Source organism: Calypte anna, chromosome 4A (assembly GCF_003957555.1).
Source record: "Calypte anna isolate BGI_N300 chromosome 4A, bCalAnn1_v1.p, whole genome shotgun sequence".
NCBI lineage: Eukaryota > Metazoa > Chordata > Aves > Apodiformes > Trochilidae > Calypte > Calypte anna.
In genome coordinates, this window is record NC_044248.1 from 32145792 (window position 1) to 32164747 (window position 18956).

General features: G+C 37.6%; 1 protein-coding gene across 3 annotated transcripts in view; it reads right to left on the reverse strand.

Moving 5' to 3' along the window:
- The window catches only part of GRIA2 (glutamate ionotropic receptor AMPA type subunit 2), an 88608-nt gene that overhangs the window by 31126 nt on the left and 38526 nt on the right, over positions 1–18956 (reverse strand). For all 3 annotated transcript variants that reach the window (XM_030449665.1, XM_030449664.1, XM_030449663.1), the window contains exons 3-6: positions 15252–15491; positions 11291–11487; positions 8700–8753; positions 6291–6452 (exon numbers count right to left, since the gene is read on the reverse strand). In XM_030449665.1, coding sequence (XP_030305525.1) covers positions 6291–6452; positions 8700–8753; positions 11291–11487; positions 15252–15491 — 653 coding nt within the window. The remainder of the gene's footprint in view (positions 1–6290; positions 6453–8699; positions 8754–11290; positions 11488–15251; positions 15492–18956) is intronic.

Below are 18956 nucleotides of genomic sequence, written 5' to 3' on the forward strand. Positions count from 1 at the left end.
GGACCAGCTCCAAAACTGAGCCCCAATTCCTCTGACCCAAGAAACATTTGGCCATAGATGCCTCTCCAAGCTCCAAGCTACCATCACCCTTCTCTGCCCATCCCTTACATCCCAACAGGCTCTTTCCACTTGGATAACCCCTATTTTTGAGTGACACATTCCTCCTCCTCTACTTCCAGTTTTGTGCATCAACCCCCCTTCTTTTTTTACCCCCATTTTTCCAACAATGGAGAGATCAAAAATCTTTCCTGTCCTAAATGACATTGATCTTGGTGAGGCCAGAGGAATGCCCAATCTTGCTGAACCCTCAGAGCATGAAGAAATAGCAGCTTTCTTCTGTTTGTATCAACCATATTCAGGTGAACTGAAACAGAGGGAGAGTTCCTGGAAAACAGCAGGAATCTATTCCACTTATGATTACTAAGAATAAATGGATTAAAATGCAAAGAAACAAAGCTGAATAAGGATGCCAGGACTCTAGTTTTCTGAAGTTTAGCAAATACCTTTGCTGTAGCACAGTTAAGCCATTTTTACTTGTAGGATCAAAGGATCAGGGTCAATAGGCCCTTTGTATGTCTGAGACAAATCTACAGATTCTGCCTCAAACCACTTGCTGCTTGCACTGACTAAATGTTCCATTCTTTGTGTTTTCTTTAAAAAAAGAAAACAAAACAAAAAACAAACCAAACTCAAACCAACTGTGCTGGAATGAGTGATTACTTACACAAAAGAACCTTAGGCTATTAAAAAGAAGCACAAAGTTTAACGCTAAAATTTCTTACACCCACATTTTTCATATAAATTTTTGCAAGTCAAGAAGATTGAATAGTGGGAGTCAAAAGATCAGTGAAACCAAGCAGCTAGAACACCAACTGCTAAACGTGTATCTTTTATGCTTAGGAAACCAAAGCAAAAGGACTGGAAAATTGAGGGGGAAAAAAAATCTTGCAAAGCTACAGTTTTTCAAGGGCACTTTTAAAAAAATAAAATTGACCCTAGTTCAGTTCCTGAAATTGTGTAATAAATATTGAAATTAACTGATTTTTTAATTATTATGATTGACTTGAATTCAGGCATACTCAATCACATTTTTCCATTACAACAGTAGCAGGTTCAATGAAATATAAGTTAACTCTTATTTAACTGCATGATACTATAAAACCATTTTCCACCACACCATCATATGAGGCATGCCCCAAAATAAAAGCATTGTCTAATTCATCAGTTGTCTACACATAGAACAAATGCTTCCTGTATTTCCTATTTGAAAAAAATTCTTTCACTGTTCTCTGCTTTGCTCCTTGTGAGTCACCTAAATTCTAGTAAGTTCTGCAAGGTAGATAAGTACTTTTGTATTTGCCTGCATATTCTCTGTATTCTATCCTTAAGGATAATCAGCACCAGTAGAGTCAATAGCCTTCAACGACAAGCTTTATTCTTCCTGGCATAGTTTGAATTGGTAGTTTTTCAATTTTGCAATTTTATCATGAAGAACGCACTGTTTGATACTACACAAACACTTCAAATTCTAGAATCACGCTGTCTTGGAACAAAAAAATAGATTTCATAATTATTTTCTAAAATACTAGATGACTATAAAAGACACTTGAAAATGTGAACCAACTTAAGGTAAAAATCAGAAGGCAAACAATCTATCATTTTATCTTAGCTATGCATGGAGGGCAGTGTTTGAGGGGAGAGATTATGGAGCTTAAAATACAATCATATGAATTTTGAACACCTGAGACATTATGTACCAGCATTAAGAAGTTTAAGCCATCAAAAACAGCTGCAATGAATACTGGGGCTGTTACCATCTTCCAATACAATGTTACTGTCTATGAGTCTGAGCTGCTTTTGGTCCTCAACCAGGAAGCCCCAAATTCTCTCCTGAGTTTTGCATGAAGTTCCTCTATATATCACACACAAGTTCTCAGATACTTCTTGCACACACCAAGCCTAAGGCTGCCCTTAGAAAAGCTCATCACAGAGTAGGATGCCTTACAGAGCGGAATACACTATTTCAGTGCAAAGGGACCTACAACAATCATCCAGTCCCACTGCCTGAGCAATTCAGTTGAACAAGCTACTAAGGGCATTTGTCCAAATGCCTCTGACAGTTTTGGGGCACCAATCACCTCTTGAAAAAATCTGTTCCAGTGTCTGCCCACCCTCTTCTTGGTAAAGAAAGTTTCTTCAAATCCAGTCTAAACCTCCCTTGGCAAAATTTTGAACCATTCCCACACATCCTGTAACTGAATACCAGGGAGAACAAATCAAAAGCCTCAGCAGCTCCTCACAGGACATACCTTCCAACTCTTTCACCAGCTTTGTTGCCCTCCTGTGAATGCATTCAAAGACCTTCACATACACTTGAATAGTGGATCTCAGCACTGCATGCAGTATTCAAAGTGAGGCTGCACCAGCAATGGATAAAGCAGGATAATCACTTCTTTTGACTGGCTGCTCATGCTGTGTTTGATGTACCCCAGGATGCCATTAGCTCTCTTGGCTGCCAGGGCATGCTGCTGGCTCACACTGAGTCTGCTGTCGACACTCTCAGATCCCTTCCTGCAGGGCTGCTCTCCAAACACTCCTCTCCCTGTATGTAATTCCATATTTTAAGTGTAGTACTTATGTGGTGGGTTGACCATGGATGGATGCCAGGTGCCCACCAAAGCAGCTTTATCTCTCCCCTCCTCAGCTGGACAGGGGAGAAAAAAAAATTAGTGAAAAAAAGCTCTCAGGTTAAGGACATCGCTCACCAACTGTCATCATGGGCAAACCAAAATTGACTTGGGAAAAATTAATTCAATTTACTACCAATCAGAGTAGGATAATGGAAAGCTAAAAACTAAATCTAAAACACCTTCCCCTCCCCCTCCCTTTTTCCTGGGCTCAACTTTACTCCTGATTTCTCTACCTCCTCCCCCCAGCAGTGCAGGGGGACAGGGAATGGAGGTTTGGGTAGTTCATCACACGTTGTCTCTGCTGCTCCTTCCTCCTCACAGGGAGGACCCCTCACACTCTTCCCCTGCACCAGCACAGGGTCCCTCCCACAGGAAACAGTCCTCCACAAACTTCTTCATCATAGGTCCTTCCCACAGCCTGCAGTTCCTCATGAACTGCTCCAGCATGGGTTTCCCATGGGGTCACAAATTCTGCCAGCAAACCTATTCCAGAAAGGGCTGCAGGGGATTCTTTGCTCCAGTGTCTGGAGCACCTCCTGCCCATCCTTCTTCCCCGACCTTAGTGTTTGCAGAGTTTTTTCTCTCGCATATTCACATTCCCCTCTCCAGCTGCACTTGCAATTTGCACAGGTTCCACGCCCAACACTTTGAATGTTATTCCACAAGTGCTGCTGCCATTTCCTATGGTCCATCTTGAAGCTAGCTGGCACTGGCTCAGTGGGTTAGGCTTCTAGAAGCTTTTTCCAGAAGCCATCCCTGTAGCTCTCACTCAAAAGCAGAAGGAGAGAAATGTTATTCATAAGATCATGGAAGAGACAAATGGGAGACCTGTGAGTTAATATGCTCAATAATTTAGATGTTCATATACTATTCCAAGAAGCAAACGATAACAAACACAGCCAAAATTCTAATAAAAGGAGAGGCATGTTGAAACAGGACAGGTAGGGGATGGGATTCAAGAAGATAGATGAGAAATCCTGTACTTTAAAGGAATGATCAAGTGCATGGACATGATACGAGACTGTCTAAATTTGCAGCAGCACAGAAAAGCAATGCAGAAAAAAAAATCTGGATGTTAAGTGTAATCTCATGATAAATATATTCCAACAGTGTGATGCTGATGGTGGAACAGACTTAGAAACAAAACAAGACTAACACAAAAGGAAGCCCTGAAAAAAATACTGTCTCTGAGATGAATGAAACCATGACTTGGATTTCTACAGCACAGCACTCAGATGCTGTGCAGTACCCAGTCTGTCATTTCAAAGAAGATGGGCACCATTTACAGATGGGAACCATTTACAGGTTCTAGAGAAAACTGACAAACAGAACAGGACCCGAGAGCAGAAAATTCAACGGTGAAGGAATTATGTAGTTTAATAGGGAGGAAAGAAAGGACAAATATAGCAGCAATCTTTAAATACAGAAGGCCAGCTATAAAGGAGAAGCTCCTCACATCTATTAGAAACACATAAGGGAGTAATGGATCAGGAAACTAAAAGGCTGATATAGCTTAGACAAAAACAAAATAATAAGGCTATTTAAGCTCTGAAATAGAATGCTTGGGGAAGCTGTGAATCACTATTCAGAGGAACTGCACAGGTATACCTGATTCTGCCTTCAGTCTGGACAGATGGGCCAGGTGACCAAATGCTCAAAGACATTTCTTGCCCTGTTTCTATAATTTCTATGATTCTGCTCTGTCTCTATCTCCTGGAAAGCTGAGAATGAAACGTGACAGATTTCTGTCCTTACATGTAATGGCAGGCAAAAATGACAAGGAATAAGTGTATAAGGGCAAAAGTTATTAAGCTACACAAAGAAATACAGTAATTAATAAAATCAATCTCTCCAAACACTGCAATTTGTAACCACCATTTCCTCCCCCTCAATACCTCTCACATTTCTAAGTTATCTGATAATTAGATGTCTCAATCTCTTGACTGAATACCAGTATGACTCTGTGTATCAGGATAAATAAATGAATATCAGACAATAAATGAATGAAGATAAGTCAGCCATTTAACCTAAACTTAAAATGTGTTTCAGGGGTAATGAAATTAATGAAAATAAATAGCAAACTAAACCTCAAAACTGTAAGATATTCCAAATAATATTCTTCTCCTTCAATCTTTTCAGTTTCTAGACCTAAAAGCATCTATCATGGTAGAAACAAAATATCGTTGATAAAGTTACAGATTTTAATGCTATGATAAAACATCACAACAACTCCATCTTACATGACACACACGCAATCTCCCCCCTATTCTAAGGAATATCAGAGGTGACAGAATCCTTAGCGTTGTCCTGCCAATTTATTTTTCCATCAATGAGAAAAACTTCAACTTGGTTTCAGCTAGATCTTTTTATTTTACTCATGCAGTTCACTGTGATTATTTCCAGACTACGATTCTACAACATTAGTAGGCCAGTAGGTAGATTTAGGTGGTCAAGAATCAAAGAGACAAAAGGTTAGTATTGATCACATGCAGCCCTTTTTCCTAAGTGCAATTCATACATTACATGGATGTAACATGAACGTATCTAAAGGTATGACATACTCTTTTTTAATTCAAAGATCAAACGAGAAATTCACCTACTCTGTAATAACGATTTTACAACACAAAAATAACCACTGAACAGATCATAGCTTTGACTAAGTTACCTTCAAATCTTGCATCAGAAAAAAAACTGTTTTTTAATTTTAATTAAGGTTGTGTGATTTAAAGGATTTTTGTTCCAGGAATTAAAAAAATTTTCCTTCTTTTCCTTGCTGAAGCGTCTTATTCTTCCCAGTATAAATCTAGACTATGCTTCATATTCAAACTATAGCAGAAAAAATGTTATGCCTAGCACATTTGTCATATTTTTTTTAATACATTTTGGAATTCTTTAAATATATTCATTCTTAATAAAATTTCTAATTGTATCTCCTAAAAGAAAAATTATTTAGCATTAGGATTGTGTTTAAGCACTAATTGATCCTCATAAAGGCCACAGAAAATAAGAAGGTATTATCATCCTAGCTTTATCCAGAGAGAAAACTGCAGAAAAAAAGTTTAATCACTTCCTAGTGATTAAAGTGGCACTTCCTTGTGCCACTCATGCCTGAAATCAAACCATGATTCTGTATCTCAGGTGTACCATTTAATTTTAAAAGTCTTTGACATCCTTCTTAGACCAACTGTCTTACCACTTCTTTGGGATATTGTATCAGAATATGCTAGATCTGTGCTACCTGGAAGGCTATGTATGACTACATATTTGCCTCTAAAACATTTCAAAACACAAAGAAAACAAACAAACAAGTCAGTAGATAGTTTCATCATCACATCCAAAACAATTACCTAACAAGCTGTCAGCCACACAGATTTACATTGATACACAAAAAAATTGAAGTTCATTTAAAGAACATTTTTGACAGTGCATCATCTTCGTTCAACCAGTCCTATGATAGAGAATGTTATAAGTACCACAGAGAAATATAAAATTGTGTTGCCACTGCAGATTTCAAAGAGTTTTCTAAAATCTTGTTTTTCTCAATGCCAGTTCCCTCACGCCTTGTAAAGCTCTCATGGTTAACACAAATGTAAGACCTACCTTAATTGTACTTGTGTGTGCACCAGGATATTCTTTTTCCTCCAGTGTTGACCAACGTTGTATAAATTTTGACACCAGAGGATCATCATAGTCAACTATCTGAAATCCTGAGACATTAGCTCCTCCAAACTGAATTTTTGACAAATCTCCATCAGTAAAACCCTGGGCACAGAACACATTATGTCTGTTATTCCCACAGTTTTGCCAGATCTCTTAATAGACAGTATATACATAAATGAAGAGTTACCATATGACCACTACTGCAGAAGTGTAAACCCACATTTTCCTCAAACAGGATCCAAACTGGGCTGCCAGAATTAAGTCATAAGCTCCACCAGTCAGCAACAAGTCTTACTGCTCACTGGGAATACACATTTATAGATCAAAGGCTGAGTGGATCTGTCCTTGCCATGAGTTTTTTTTTTCTTAAACAATCTTGGATTTCAAGATGCTCAAATGAAAAAGGGAATGCTGACATCAATAACTGTGAGGCAAGCAAGTTTTAGCCAGGAATAGCTCCTAAAGCATGTAGAAGGACTTTACCATATTCCCCTGTATAAAGGGGGAGAATGAAGAATAACTCATGCTTACAAATAGTACTTACGTTTTGCCTTCCATGTTCTGTGTTTCAACTTGCAACAAATAACCATACAAATGAATTTATATGAAATACTCTTTTCAGATACTTCAGTTTAACTGAAGGTCTGAGTGAATGTAAAAAGAAGTAGCAACTTCAGACCACATTACCAGAAGGCTGCTACAATCACTGTACTACATGCTCTTTAAATAATACATACTAATGATACTCATCACTGAAGTGCTACTGCATGCTAATACAGACACTTCTGAGGGGCTGATGAAACTTTCTTTAATATTACTGGGAATCTGACATTTGAACAGGAACATTTGTAGTATACACTAACCTCTTCTCCATCTGTCACCATGTTTTACCCTTAAACCAGATCAATTTATTGACTGACTTACCAGACTAGAGAACATTACTACAGTTAAGAAATGAAAAAAAGAGGCTGGATTCAGTGAAAATGATGTTATCAAGTACTAGAGAAGTTCTGACAGAAAAATGCAGTTTTAAAAGCATTACCATATATGTTATACAATATTATACACAATATTGCAATATTTGCATTTAAACTGTATAAACCTGCAGGAAGCAACTAGGATAATTAACAGTAAAGGATTCATTAAGTTTTTCTCTTATGGGCTTACTGTTACAAATTTAAACCAATGGCTAAAATAGCAACCAGTTAACATCATGAAATACACTAGGCATTTTTTTCTGAAGTGCTTATTTCCCTTAAGTTTCAAAATTCTATTTATAAAACAATTGCAATGCAGAATACAAATGTCTTATAAAGAGGCCTCTAGAGTATAACGCTTCCTTGCAGATGTCTAGCAATACACATGATTTTTCAGAATATCGCCAGCCTGGAGCAGGAAGTGTTTTAAGCAAAGATTGGGAAAAGAGAGGGATTATGTCTGAAACACTACAGACACACTATGGCTATTCTGTTTCCTCAGGCCCCTCAAATGACTATGGAAGTCAGAGTGTAAATTAGAGCACTTTGGGCCCTGCAGTAATTTATATCAAATGCTATCACAATCCCAAAATAAATGGTTAAAATAATTGTTTTGAGACACTCACACCATACATTCCCCAGGACTCTTTTCTTTAACAGAATGACTGAGATTCCAGGCTGCAGAATTTGCTTTATCTGTTACAAAAAAGCTCATTGGATTAGATTCCCTAACTTCACTAAGTAAGTGTTATTGATTTTAACATCAGTAAAATAGCTCTTCACCTTTAGAAACAATTCCAAAATAAAGTTACCTTGACAGAATTTACAGAGTTTCCTAAATTTTCCCCCTAAGGGAAAATTATTAGCTATTATTTTTAGCTATACCATCTATTCACCTATGTTCAAGAAAAGATTATTTCAAACTGGTTACCAAACCAATCTGAGGAAGGAAGGTATATAAAGCTGAGAGTCCTTAGTCCAGCAGAAAGAAAGTTGAGTCTTATATTTTTTAAATACTTTAGACATGAGAGAAGGAACATCAGTTTACTCAACAAATCTATCAGCCTATAATGCAGACAGTATTTTTCTGATTTCCATATCCTATCTTTCTAAAGTCAAAAAAAGTGGATGTATCTCTACTGAAGGTGATAAGCAACCCTCTCTTCCATTGATGGGAGTATCACAGGAGGCATTTAAAGCCCTGAAAAGACTCAGCCAATAAGTCAATACTATCTCAACATGTGTTAGCAAGGATAAAGATGTTTAGCCTTTTTAGATTTTGTAAAATGCATTTAAAATCAAGTACTATCAATGTGCTTCCATAAACAGTAAAATGTGTAATAAAGGTATTTGAAACATTAAAAATGCTTACCAGATTTGCAATGATATAATGGTATCCTTTAACATGTTTACCAATTGTGATAACCTGTAAAAGACAAGAAAACCCCCTGTAACGGAGAATGTTCACCTGGTGCATGGACTGAGTCTTAAAAACTACAAAATACAATATGATGTAAAAGCTAATTATAAGCCTTATGGCATAAAACAATTAGTTTACTTAGTGCTCTACTTTTTATTTTACCTAATGTAGCACTGGACATATTCTTTATTGGTGGAAATCAATCATGTTGAAGTCCAGCTCTCAAGCTCTCTAAGCAGAGGAGCTGAATGCAAGTTACTGTGCTGCATATTAAAGGCACAACCTGGGTAGGAGGGAACAGGCACCACAAAGGAGAAGCACTGTGCCTCAGATTCCTATTTAGACTCTGCTTGCTTTGTAGCAGAACTGTAACATTCCTTGAACCAGAATAAATTTAAAATTCCTCTGACATTAATGAAACCATCTACATTACGAGAAAGCCTTTTAAAGTTCAAATTGTTGTTCATTGCCCTAAGGCTTCCTCACAAGCTTCTCAGCAGTCTCCACTGGCTGGCATGTAGTATGGATTCCTATTGCAAATAAACCTAATTAGTAGTACATCTGCATGGCAAAGTTAGCATTTTGAAGCAAAACACTTCTCCACAGAAAGGACATGGAAGATATGAGAACTCTAGAGGTTTCTTCCACCTTCTGAACAATGAAAACACTTTAAATCAAGAGAGGATGATTAATTTATTTTCTCATTTAAGATATAACATATATTTAGACTAGGTATCCTGTAACATATATAAGTGAACAACATTCAGCATACTTGCTTTAATGAATTTACAGAAATACAACTGAAGTAAATGCTTGAGACTGCTTTATATTATAGGAGTGTGAGACTCAGAGGGATCACATTACATAGGCAGTAGAAGTTATTAAATTATTCCTCTTTTGAGCTTAGTATATACATGATATTTGAGCACAGTTATTCTTAAAAAGTTATTTGGTTCAGATTACTTAAAACTTATTACTTGCCAAAACTGTGTTAAGAACTGTGTTCAGATATATTTCTTATGCAGCTGCTGCTTCCAAAGAAATTCCAGTGGACCAAACGGAATAGCTCTTCTGCCTAAAATGTTTCTTTGTCACTGGTATGAGAAAGCAACCAGTAGCTGTAAATCTTCAGATCAGTGGTTAGTAACTCTGCTCTGAGTGCCACTGGGTACTATTTCATTAATTCAGCTTTCTAAAACACTGCCCTGTGCTACTCATCCATGTGAGCACTAAGGATGCTGACAGTTAAAGCTCTTCAGACGATTCAGTGGTGGCTCCAAAAGCCATGATGAAGGAACTGTGGACACACAAGTGTCCCTAGTTTAGACTAGCATGTTAAGCACAAATAGGCAAGAATTAATAAATTTTGTAAGAATCTGCACAACAACAAGATGAAAACCAGAAAATATTACAGTCTTCTCAAAATCAAAATATGGCAAAATAGTTTCTTTTCTTTCTTTGACATGAGATCTAGCCCGATGGATAATGAGAAAATGGCAGATGTGACATATCTTGAGTCTAATAAGGCTTTTGTCCTGCTTGACATCATTACAAGCTCTTATGGGAACACAGTCAAAAGTCACTGGAAGGTAAGTGAGTAACTGTATGTAAAACCACACAGAAGCAGCTGAAGATGACCTGCAATTACTATTTCTCTAAAGTATTGTTCTACTCAGTACATTTCTTTATCTGCCTAAGTGAGAAAATACGATTTTTAAAAATTGCAGATCACAGGGAGTTTGCAAATGTTCTAGGAGAAGAGCATGAAATTCAAAATGATCTTGAAAATTAGAGAAACATTTTATGGATATGTACTTCAATTAAAGCAGACAAACACAGCGCACTCCCCATTTAGGACACTGATCATTGCTTAAGCCTCTCCAAAATGTAATGACCTTCTTAAAAAATACCAAAATTAGCAAGGTCTTCAAAAAAAGCTTAAAACCAATATATCCACATTCTCATGATACATCCCTACAGATGCTGCAAAGTCTCACATGGTCAAGCTCAAGCCATCAGGGAGCTATATTTGTAATTTTCCATTGTGCTCTGCAAGCACGAAAGGAAGAAATAAGACTCAGAGACAAAACCTTCATAGACAACAGGATTGAAGATGTAGATTTGAAGAAAATGTGATGACCTGGATCAGAGCACTGTGATTTATAATACACTATATATAACAGTATATCAACTACCTATAACATAATATACTACCTATGTGATGAAATAGCCTTAAGTTTTTTCATTATTGTTTTTTTTGTTGTTGGTTGGGGGGGGGGGTTGTTGCTTTTTTTTATTTAAATAATCAGGATGTAAAACCATGTAAGATAATTCAGAAAGAACTATCTTCCCTTTGAGGAGAGAGAAGGATTACAGGATTAGTAAATTCATTTCTGCCTGATACATATGCGGTCCCCAATACAAATCTCTCACTTCCAAATGATGCATAATAACCACAAAAATAGGATCAAGAGAAACAAAGTCATTATGTTTACTTAAGAATACAGGTAACTGCTGTCACTGAAAAATGGAGAATAGCAAACCTGATCAACAATGTCGTTGACTTTATCACGCTCACAGTCCAAAATCACTCGCCTTTCTTTTTTTACCTCTAGATCTTGAAACAGTGAACGGTAAGTTTCATCTTTTCTGTCATTGTTAATATTTCCTACATTGATAGCAGTCACTTGCCATTTCTTCTCTGCAGCAGAATCCAGCACAGCTTGGAGTGTTGATAAGCCTAGTGAAGCACAGGATAAAACAAAAGATATGACTGATAAAGCTTCAGGAATAATGATCTTTCTGAACATGATTCATGGGATTAGGCACTTAAGATTTTCTTGGTTTTTCCTGTTTGACCTGTGACACCTTGTTAGGACTCAGAAATGGAGACAAGTGTAGGCCGAATCAGTTCTCACATGATCTAGTAACCATAGCGGTAGTAAATTAAGGGTTGGACTTGATCTCAGAGGTCCTTTCCAACCCAGATGATTCTGTGATGCTGTGATTTATATTTACATCACTGTAAGGAAGCAGGGTAGAGCCTTGTAAGAAAAACCTTTTGGTTTTGCTTCAGCCTTCTTCAGGATGGTATTGTATTTTGTCAGTTTCACTGCTCCATTGCTCTAATTCCACATGCCGGCAAAGAGGTCTTCTGGGCAAAAGATGATTCAACTATGGCAAGATGATCAGCTGCTTATTGTGAAATGCTATTGAACTGCTTTTGTTCTCAGTGCTTGAGCAGTACTGTATTTAAACTCTGACCTCACTGAGGTGAATGGCAAAATTCTGATGTTCTGCAGAGGTGCTAACAAGGGCTTTTACTTCTGTTGCCTACAATCATATCTCTGATTTTGAAAGAAGCTGTGCTAAATTTTTCCATGTAGATAAGTAAGCTCAATGATAACACCTACAAGCAGGTGACAGAAGTTTGCTTACATTTTATCCTTTTGTCTGCCAGGAAGTTGTAACGTCTGTACAGCTGCAACCATATTGCAACATCAGTGAAGATTTTACTTGACTGGTTTTCTCTTTCACGGATTAAAGAACATAGTATATATACATGCAAATTACTGCTGGAAACAAATTTCTGCTACAAACCAGATATCGTTATAACAATTTCCATCAGTACAGGAATTAGACTTGTAATTCCTGAGAATTCTACATAATTCTAGAGGGTAATTTTAAGGATAGCAGATAGCATTACAGAAAAAAGAAAATTAGTTTTTTTCACAAGCCAGCTGACATTTTTGTGCATTCATTTCTCCTGAAGCCAGAGAACACCAGGAGGCATTTATTCAAGACAAATTTCTGACTTGGTATGTGAACTAAGCTTCAGGTATAGCTCTCATCAGGAAGAACAGTGGTTATTATCATAAATGTAGAAAGAAAGGACTAAGAATTTTTTTATCTGATAATTGTAAATACATTTTTAAAATAAGTTTGGTCAGTGTTTATTAGTTCAGTTCAATCAGTGAAAATGGTGATGACATAACACTACACAAGACTGGTCATCAGCAAAGGTATAACAGCAGGCTTTATTTAGCAGTTTTCAAGTCCTCCACACTGTCTATGTGTTTCTTCTGAGAGAAACACAATCTCAGGCAAACATTAATAAAGGGTATCAATGTTACTACAGCCTATTACAAAACATTTGATCTTCCATTTTTCCTAGGGACTCCATTTTCCTGAGGTGTTCTCTGCAGAGATGTCAAATGTATGCCTGGATTTCTTGTTTTATAGCTGGAAGATTTGTCAACCCCATACAGCTTAGTCTATTCTGATACCAGCAACACATTACAAAAGAATAAAACACATGCACAAAGACATACAACTAAAAGCATTCACAGCAATACTTCTCTGGACATGGAAGTATTTGGAGAGATAACAGAAGCAGGACTCTGCAGAGGAGAAAACTCCAACAGCTTCAGTTCCTTTTCTAACTGCAGGAATACTTGGTGTTAGGAAACCTCATGTGCTTGCACCTCTTTTGGTTATCAGTTCTTTGGTTACAAACTCTTAATTCAGTGAGCTCTGAAAAGGAGGACTGAATAGACACTGAGTAAATCAGCAGTTCTTTTACAGATAGAATCCTTCAATAGTGTTACCACTTTTACTAAAACCCACTGTTTAGTCCTGGTAACACAGATGAGGCAAAGAGGGAAAAAGAACACTAACCTACATTATATGAGAGTAACTGCCATACTAAGGCAGTAACAGCTTGGACATGCAGCTACTGAATGGTCTCCCTTCTTATAGACAGGAATGAGATATGAAATTGCCCTGCACTTCAACCACTCAGCTCTCAACCACAGAAAAGCTGTTAAAGGAGCAATAAGTAATTCTTTTGGAATAAGTCAAAATAATTCCTCTTAGTTTTCACAGCTTCCATGTAGTGCAAGTTTGTTCACCTTTTTATCTCACTCCTGAAGGTAGAATTTTTAAAATTATGTATCATTCCTGTCACTACATTAACACTTATGCAAACTTCTTCAGAGGATTTGTGGACCCTCTATATTCAGGGTTTGATGTCAGTGTTGCTGGCTACAAACCAGCAAACAGGTCTGTTTGTAGACAGGTGTCTACAAACCAGACTCTGCAGGTTAACCTTGTGCAATCAGTGGGAGCACTGAGAAGCAACGATTTGCTCAACATAAAGATAGGAGTTTCATGCCTTGGAGCTTCTTATCACCGGGGTGCCTTGCAACAATTAAAACAAACAAATAAATAAAGGCATAACCAAAGGGGACTACAAATAACAATTTCATGCTGTTATTCCCAGCCAGATTCAGCCAGTACAGCTCACAAAAAGAACTACGTGTTTTTCAGTATGTCCTAAATATAAATCTCACACGGGTCACATACCATGCACAGCTTGCTGATTGACAGAATATTGGCTAAGCAAGTAACTTTACATTTGTCCTTTCTAAAAAGGCAGTGGATGTTTCTGATTCTAACGTGAATTTGAAAAGGAGAGAAATTTCTCCATAGGGTTCATCATCACCCATTATATTACTGCTGAAGGGTATATCCCAGTATTGGCTTTTCTTACCTTAGGGCATACAACAGTGATAAAGAACTATCTTGATGAGGCCACTTTAGCTTCCAATCAACATAAATTTATAAAATGGCAGCAAAGCACATAGAATCTATTGCCACCCCAATGCTCAACAAATCATAGTATGGTATAACCATCCTTTAAATCTAGTGGACTCTTACCATTTAATGTGCATTTAATATTTCACTCTGACAAATGAACATGTAGATGAGCCACAAAATAACCTTTTCAAAGTGAACAGGAGAAATTAAGCATAGAGAAGTCAGTCAAGGACTACTGAGGACAACCTGAAAACAGAATTACAATAATGGAATTCCAGAAAGGGCAGTTAAAAAAAACCCATACTTCTGTCTAATACTGCTTCTCCTCAGAAAACTAATTAATATACTACAATTTGGAAGTGATTTTCCCCAGTTCATAACTGTTCTATTATTATTACTACAGACATAAAAGGGCATCACTTGAGAGGGCTGTACTGCAGACTAGATTGCTCACAAGCAGTGAATATGGGTTTATCAACAATAACAACAACAAAAGAAATCTAAGCCAACAGAGGAGAGGAACTTGTGTAATTTTTAACATCAGTCTCCAAAGAAGCAGGGATTGTGTCCCAGATTCTTCCTTGCTTGGTGCCCAGCTATCAATTTTGCATGTGTGGAGCCTATCTGTGGTAGCAGACTGCCCTTCATACTCAGATGGTTTTTTCTCCTTACCTGTTTCTTTAAACAAACACAAAAAACCCAACTTCTCATAATATGTACTGTAACAATTCCATTTGTATTTCAGCAGTTTTGTTTCTGTCCCAAAAGCTCATTTCTATCTAAATTTAGGTTTACACTTGCTGCAGGTAAATATTCCTTTCCTCATTTACTTTTCTAATGCTAATTCAGCATTTCAGTGACACACAGCTAGCAATCAGCATACAGCTAAAAAGTACCACATCTTACCTCTGTCACTGTCATACAAATATGCAAACTTTGTCCACTGATAGTATTCAATCAAGCTAAGAAGAGCTCCCTTGAGGTCAGGTCTCATCTGAATGACAAAGGGATGTGTTCCATCTGTTGGGAAGCTGGGAGTTATGAAGGAGACATGAAGAGTCCCACAGAATGATGTTATGGTATTTACAGACTTCTTGTCATAAAATCCAAAAATTGCAAAGACTCCTCTTGAAAACTGGGAGCAGACTAGGAGGGAAAAAGAAAAACAATTAGGAGGAAGAATTAAAAAAAAATAATTTATTGAAAACACTATTATGTATATATTTATGACAAATAACAATATTGTCCAATCACATAATAACAAGAGAAAACAGAAGTACTCTGCTATGGAGATTATTATTTGTTAGTATTATCAATCAGTAATATACAACTTCTGTTAGAAACAACAACAAAAAAAATCAGAAATGCGGTTCTTGTTCCAAGATATAAGAGCGAGATTAGAAATAAAACAAAGTCTTAAATTATACTGTAAAGAACAGTGGTATAAACATCAATAGCAGCAATAATTTATAAAATGAGTCATTATGACCACACATAGCATTATGGAAATAGTTAACTTTTTATGTTGTAAATAAATTAGCTCTGAAGTCAAGACTCACTGAGCTTTTTATAAAGCCAAAGCTAGAAGCAAATCTATTAACAGCAGAAGAGAAGTTAATGTACTTTAAAATCCTTCAGTTTCACAACACTTTCAATTCCTGCTTGGTAGAACTCAGCAAAATCTGGTCCCTCTGGATGACACTTAGAGCCGAGATGCAGGAAGTACAACCTCATAGGTGTAAGTAATATGTTGATTATTCATTTTTTATCACAGGAGGCAATACAAGCCAACTGAAGATGCTACCAACTACCATGGCCTGTTTAAGAGCTAGTTCTGGGTTATTCCCTTCTTTGACACTGCCATACAAGTGTATAAATTCTAAAACCAGGGTACAGTAAGGAAATTTTAATTTACAACTAATTCTCATTCATCATGAACATATTTTTTGGTTTGCTCACAGTCAAGTCCCTTGAAAAAGATTTGCTGACTAAAGAAATCATCTAATCAGCCTTACTGCAATCCCTGCTACACCTGGCCTGCTTAGAGATGTAAATCATAGTTTAATTGAAGCTAAATTTGCCCACCTATGTAGCTCACTAATCACTAATCACTAATATAATTCACATAAGGTTAAAAAAACAGACTTATTTAAAAAAATTCTCAGATTTGAATTAATGTTAGTACAAATTTTTTTCTTTTGTGAAGTTTTGCATCTTTAATTTTTTTTCCAAATAGCATCCCTTAATGCCTGTTCTTATTTGTTGCTATTCTCTTTTCTGGGCTTTGCCTATCTATCTTTGTTAGCATAGTCATCTCTCACTCTATAATTATTTCTACACTCCAATTAAAAAGCACCTTAACAGTATGGGTGAAACTCTAAGTCTGCCAATTTCAACACTTACCACCTATTAACTTTAATTAGGTCAGAATTTCACCTCAGGTGAGAGAATGCAAGTGATTAAAAAACTTGCTTATGAGCAAAAACCCTTTACAGAAGTATGCTGCAGGTTTTCCAGGACTAGAGTACAAGATGGTCAGACCTCTTCAGTTTCAACTGCAAAGAGTTATATAAAGTTCCAGTACTTATCTCAAGTGAATTAAGGGTCATTTGCTCATTTTGAATATGTCTTTGAAAAAGGTTTTGAATTTTCTGAACGGGTTTTCTGTAAGCTACTGGAGCTCCTTGTTCTTTTCCAAATCACTATGCTCTTGCTGAGACAAATCCACTCACTTCCTCCCCACACATTCATGAACAATTGTTTCCCATCTGCAGTGAAGTTTGTATTCTTTCTAAACTTGCTACACTAAATGTGCTAAGGTCTCATAATCCACCTTCATAAAGGCACAATAAAATAAAGCACCAGTTTACATTTGGATCCCTAGGCAAGAATTCCTCAGAAGACTGCAACTGGCTCACTACTTTGTTCTGTATTTAAACCATTTTAACGCTGCATGTCAGGTAATGGAGACAATGTCATCCCAGCCACAATCACTGACAAACAAAACCATTTTATTTCAGTGTTGCTGACTCCTAGGATGCAATCACATCTCCTGTCACACCTACTGCACACTTTCTTCAATCACCTGTCAGTGGTTTTGGGCACAGATGAAATAACACTGCCAATCACCAGAGCCAGCTGCTGGCACCAGAAAACGTGAAGAATGTCTGTGGGTGGTACTTTCTCAGAAGCACACAGCCACTCCTAACGGAGAAAAGTCTGGCTCTTGGGAGCACTGTGCTATTACCTCTGCCTCAGTTCCTCCTCCATTCTCCCCTCCCCTTCCTGACACAGAAGAGGTCTGTACCTCTCAGGCCTCAGCTAAGCATCTTCGGGGTAACAATCTGCCTGTGCTGTTGGGAAGTTTTTATTAAGGCTCTGTCCTGGCTCCTGAACTCATGTAACAAAACAGAAATCCACCTCCATTTAAAAAAAACCACCACTATTTAGCTGTCTGCCTGCACAGCACTGAGGCTTTATCTTTTTCCTGCTGTCACCTCAGTGAGTAGGCTGGTGGTGGGCAAGAGGCTGGGAGGGGGTACAGAGCCAGGCCAGTTGATCCAAATCTGTCAAAGGAATGGTCCATGTCATGCTCAGCCATTAAACTGGAGCAGAGGAAGAGGGTCTCTGACCTCCATCCTGGTTGTTGCTTGGAGACAGGCTAAGCATCAGTCTGCTTGTAGCAGGGGGTGAGTGACTGCCTTTGCATCAGTTGGCTGTTTTGGTTTTGGTTTTTTTTCCTCCCCTCTTTTCTTCACTTATTATACTTATTACATATAAGTCTTCATCTTGACCCATGTATTTTCTCACTTTGTTCTTCCTATTTTCTCCTCTGTCCACTGGGGCAGGGGGGAGTGGGTGAGCAGCTGCTTGGGTGCTTGGCTGCTGGCTGGGATGAACTCAGGACAGGGAAAAATGTTATTCCACCTTCTGCCCACAGGACAGCCCTCTTCATACCACTGGCCTGCACCCAAAGGTGTGAAGGAGTTCTGTACCCCTATCTATTCTTTAGAGGAAAACTGCTATTCTTCCAAAGTGAACATCCTCCCTGACACAGCACAGATTCCTACTACCACTGTTCACTAGTTACTGACTATTGACCAAACGGTTCTCTGGGATTAACACAGAGAACTCTCTATAATTATCTTTACAGCAGGTAAATCACTCCTCACATTTATGTGACTTCTGGTGAAGAGGGGCAAATGAAGTATTTTCAACTCCTCTCTTGCACAAAGTGAGGGACAAGAAGAAAGCACCTCCAGCTGGGTATGTGAACTCACTGCTCCTCTAGCAACTTGCAGGAGCTACATCTTAAAAAGCTGAATTCTACACATTCATGTATACAATCCTGAGAAATACCAAGGCAAAAGCAAAAACATTTCATATTTTTAAAATTATTAAGAAACCTGCCACACAGATATAAACTCTAGTTTAATCCAAACCCTGCATGGGAGATTAAAACTCTTTTTAACACAAACATCGAAATTAAGGACATGTGGGTCAGACAAATTCAGGATCACCCCAACTCAGGTAAAAATAAAATTTTCATCAGCGGTGATCACAGTTGTACCATGTAATAACTTGCTAAAATAAGCATTTAGACTTTTTGGA